The sequence below is a fragment of the Penaeus vannamei genome, chromosome 18, assembly GCF_042767895.1.
Source record: "Penaeus vannamei isolate JL-2024 chromosome 18, ASM4276789v1, whole genome shotgun sequence".
Classification (NCBI taxonomy): Eukaryota; Metazoa; Arthropoda; class Malacostraca; order Decapoda; family Penaeidae; genus Penaeus; species Penaeus vannamei.
The window spans coordinates 30,755,131-30,760,130 of NC_091566.1; the positions used below are offsets into that span (position 1 = coordinate 30,755,131).

Sequence of the window (5,000 nt, forward strand, 5' to 3'; positions counted from 1 at the left end):
CATTTCTTAAATAGCACCCAACCCGCCGACCCACACAGACTATGCGAACAAAACTCAAAAAGTCAAAAGAGACGGTGGTTTCAGTTGGTACATGGGCCGGGACTGCGTGACCGATAACGATAACTATTCGTCTATTACCCCCGTTGGACTCACCCCCCTCCCTCCTCGTCCTCCTCAAATACAAAACGACACGCACGAAAAACGGATATATTTAATCGCTAGTTAATGATAGTTAAAGATATAAAGAGTAATTTCGTGCGACCACCGTGCTAAGCAAGAGCCAGCCCGTGCCAAATCCTGGGGATGCTGACCGAAAGTCCCTTAGACAGCAGAGAGCAAGTTCGCTCCAACAGCCGTTCGAGGCGTACGCCTGAGTGTGTGTGCAGGTGTGTTAATGAATCAAGCCGAGTGTGCGTCGTGCTGGAGCATGTGAAAAGGGGAGAGCGGAAGAGGGTGGGAGTGGGTCTGTATGGGTGCGGGAGTGGGTGGGAATGGGTCTGTATGGGTGCGCTCGGATCGCTCGCGGAGAGAGAAAATGACAGCCAAAAAGGGAGAATGTACAGGAACATGTACACAATGGAGTGAAACGGGAATCAGGCCTAGAAAATGTTATAGTCGATAATCTGCAAAGAAAATAGAACAGGCGACTCGCGCCCGCACACCGGGGCGCACGCGTGCATACATTCATGCATACATACACACACACACTATGTACACATATACAGAGAGAGAGAGAGAGAGAGAGAGAGAGAGAGAGAGAGAGAGAGAGAGAGAGAGAGAGAGAGAGAGAGAGAGAGAGAGAGAGAGAGAGAGAATGGTATGATTCTGAAAATGTGGATATGTTTAACCGCGTTCTTAATATGCGCACGTACCGCAAATACACTTTTTTCCAGGGTGTACAGGCCGATGTCCTTCAGACAACCTAGCATCCTCGGAACACTAGCGTCCAGGCAGCGTTATCCGGACCCAGGACGGCATTTATGCAAGGTGGGGAGGCAGGGCAGGAAGTCTCACTCCGCCCTCACCTGCACCTGCACGCTGTCATCATAGACTAGATAGTGACACCGGAATCACGCAAACCCTGAGGAGTAATTTTTGACTGCTCCTTCATATACTGTAAATATGCATGATATTACATTCAACTTGCCAAATTAAAAACATAAAATACAGATACCACGAAATGCATAGAACCGAAATACGTATGCAAAACAATCGACATTCAAGTTCGATCTCCTTGTAAAAGTTTAGTAGATATTACCAAAAGGAACACCTCGACTACACCGTTCCCGTATCCCGGAACGATCCCCCTGGCGTATTTCGAGCCACGAAATTTGGCAACGCACACCTACAGTCGCTGTTCCGCTCCCCCCTCGCTCCAGCTGCTGTTCCCTTCGCCGCTCCTCCTCCCAAGCGAGGAAAGCGCGGGAAACTGGGACGCCCCTTCGCGCCAACCGATTGCCAGCCGACACTGCAAGGACTGCCAACCGTGCCAGTGACATTCAACAAACATTTATTACACGACGCTATTTAATTCTGAAACTTCTTGAACACAGTTTGGCGGCCAGTGACTGCATGCGAGTCACTGGAGTCGTCGTCTCGTATGTCTGTGACATCAACACTATGGTTGCACACATACACACACTTGAATGTTATGTGCGCGCGCGTTCATGTATGAATATATAGATATGCATATATATACACACACTACACTCACTATCCGTCTCTCCACACACATACACTAGCGCATGCGCGCGTGATGCGCATATCAACGTACACTCTACTAAAAGATACATTTTTTTCTGCACGAGCAAGACAAAATATGAAAATTCTAATTACTTATACTTGCTATAATTTGATTCGAATCTGCCAAGATTGCACAAATACTAGCTCTCACATGAATATGAATATATGTATATATAAAAGATTAAATATGCCAAAAAATAAATATATGGTGTGTATGTGTGTGTGTGTATGTATATATATATATATAATAATATATGTGTGTACGTGTGTGTGTGTGTATATGTATATGTATATATATATATATATATAAATGTGTGTACGTGTATAGAAGTATACATATATGAACATTTTCATATATATTTATACACACGCGCGCACACACACACACGCACGCGCACGCGCACACACACACACATACACCTAAGATATCTATATCTATATCTATATATATAGACAAACACATATATAAACACACACATATATATAATGTTGTATACACATAATATAATATAATATGTACATCATATATATATATATTAAATTTTACACACACACGCACACATACACACGATATACCATATATATATTTGTATATACATAGACATACATTTTTACATAGCATATATATATATATATATATATATATATATATATATATATATATATATATAATGTATGTATGTGTGTGTGTGCACACAGGAAAACATGTAGAGAGAGGGAGAGAGAAAGAGAAAGAGGATAGGAAGAGTATGGAGTAAAGGTGAGAGATAGGTAGATTAAAGGAGGGAGGGAGGGAGATTGGAGAAGAGAGAGGGGGAGGTGTAGGGGGAGGTGGATGGAGAGGGAGAGGGAGAGGGAAGGGAGGAGGGGAGAGAAAAGAGTGAAATACCACACAAGAACGTGGTCAAAATTTGACTTTAAAAATCCCATCTTCACCGCAAAAGAAAGTAAGAAAGACTGGGTACGCAAGCAAGTAAAGCCCAGGTTAATTGCGAAGCCCATTATAGCCACTTCTGCCTGCTTGTCCTTGGCTACGTGGGCAAGCAGAGCGGGGAACCCATCGGGGTACTCGGCCTCCCTTCGCAGTGTTCCATTAACCCTTGTACTTCCTCCTACTCATGCTCACTCTCGTGTCACGGTCAGGTAGGTCATGCCAGCTTGGGGGTCGCGACCTTTCAGCCTACCGTTCTTCTATATATCTTCAGGGGAGTATCGTATAGAAATCTAGGTAACTGGTTTCACGGTTCATCTGCCGCCCGGGGCCAAATTGGGCTTGTTAAATTATAAATTATGCATAATGACTCCTTTCAAAGAGACAAGACACAATCAGAAGCAAACCATGGAGTGAGACAAAACAGTTCGGATTATACCTACTGCCCAATGCCCACTTGCCCAGCGAGACAGCTAAGTCATGGTTACCAACCTTAAGACACGCCCCTCCCCCTACCCACCACAGACACATCCTTCGTAGCAAGGACACGGGCCACTTGCAGGACTCCATAATAACAAATTGAAAGTATGTCTGCGTAAGTTGTAGCAACTAACATTGGGCTCCACTTTACTTCCATTTTAGATAAATAACAAGCTCTCATTTTTTCCATTATATACAGTTCTTCCATTCACAATCTACTCGGTTTCACAAGATTTATAATTCACATTCCTTTTCTGTCCTATACGCCAGTCACTTTTTGCCAGTAAGTGGGGACGAATACTTAGTCGACTAACTTCTCTTTGACATTTTATTTCTTTTAAAACCAGAAGAACTCTGGAACGGGTTATCAGTCTTTCGTAACAGTAGTAGTAAATGCTCAAGAATACACCAATAGACCCTTCGCGTGGCATGGTACCTTTGCCACATCTTAGACAGTATTATAGGGGTGACTATGCGCAAATACCTAAAGACTAACAAAATGTGACCAATTTAATCATCCATGAGAACCACAATGATTAGCTTACTGTATACCGTAACAAATGTTTTCACAATCCATCTAGACTTGTAACTTTAGGCCAAAATGTTTCGCCATAGATTTACACTCTCACCCAAGAGGGTTGAAAGACGACCGTAACTCTCCCAAGACTTATCATTTATTAGTTCCCACGAGTTTTTGTATCGGAGCTTTCATTCCACCACTTCGTAACGCAGCGGTGGCCATGGCGGGGGAGGGGCGCGGGTCGGGAGGAAGGGGGTGGGGCGCGAGTCGGGAGGAAGGGGGAGGGGCGCGGACTCGGAGCGGTTGGCAGCCGTGAGTGGCCTCGCCGCTGACAAAGGGCTGTTCCATTCGCCTCCCCCAAGGAGAAAAATAGATGCGGCTCTTCCGTCCCGCGCGCAGCCTCCCCGCGAGGGCTCCCGCAGCGGCTGTTCCATCGGCGGCTCATACCCCTAAACACACTCACCGATTGTATTTACCAGCACTGTGAGGACGTAACAATCGGATAGAACCATTTCAAAATAAACTATGCAATATTTAGAAACAATGTATGACACTGTGTATGCACAGGCTTTGACATTTTGCGAAATTTTCGAGAATATCTGTGCATCTCAAAACATAAACAGAAGAACGTCAAAGCCTCGACGCCATGTTGATTGCCCGGGATCACCTATACAAAATGCCAAATACTTAGCTAGTTACAGCTCCGAGTGCACTGGCATCAATCTGAACCTAAAGATATCGAATTTCCTTATAACATATATCAGTCGTCAGCTTCCTCATACGAAGTACTTTTGAACTAGGCCTTTCCAAAGTAGCCTTCAACGTCAGTCCATAGGGGGCAGCCATCTTGGAAACTTTCAAAACAAACAAGTCGAAACATATACTTTTCACTTTCACTAGTTACTGTAGGGATCGAGGGCCACCAAAACATCCTCACCACACTGTGAAACTACCGAGAATCCATGCAGCACTATTAAAAAGTCACAGGAACTACAGAGACAAGGAAACTAGCATCATATAGAAGGTAGGAGTTCACTTCACTTACCAGTGTTGTATACGTGCAATTCGTCCACAATTCCTTCGTTCCCACCTCCGAATACAACCATAAGGTCCTTAATTGCCACTGCGCGGTGTCCATGGCGAGGCCTGGGCTGTGGGCCCGTCGTATTAGTGACCCGCTTCCACTTAAGAATGGGCGCAGCCATACTTGCCTTGACGCATCTTCGAAGTGTTTTCTGCTAGGGATCAGCGCCGCTCGCCCGCACGCACAAAGGACGGGCGGGATGCGCACGCGGCAGACGATGCTCTTCGTCGCCTTCTCTCTGG

The 5,000-nt window shown here is 45.1% G+C and overlaps 1 protein-coding gene across 4 annotated transcripts in view; it reads right to left on the reverse strand.

Annotated features, from left to right (window-relative positions):
• The window catches only part of Hcf (Host cell factor), a 36,252-nt gene extending 31,331 nt beyond the window's left edge, over window positions 1–4,921 (reverse strand). For all 4 annotated transcript variants that reach the window (XM_070133133.1, XM_027382821.2, XM_027382820.2 and 1 more), the window contains exon 1: window positions 4,720–4,921. In XM_070133133.1, the coding sequence (XP_069989234.1) occupies window positions 4,720–4,879 (160 nt within the window). In that variant the 5' untranslated portion in view covers window positions 4,880–4,921. The remainder of the gene's footprint in view (window positions 1–4,719) is intronic.
• Between the last annotated feature and the right edge of the window lie 79 nt (window positions 4,922–5,000).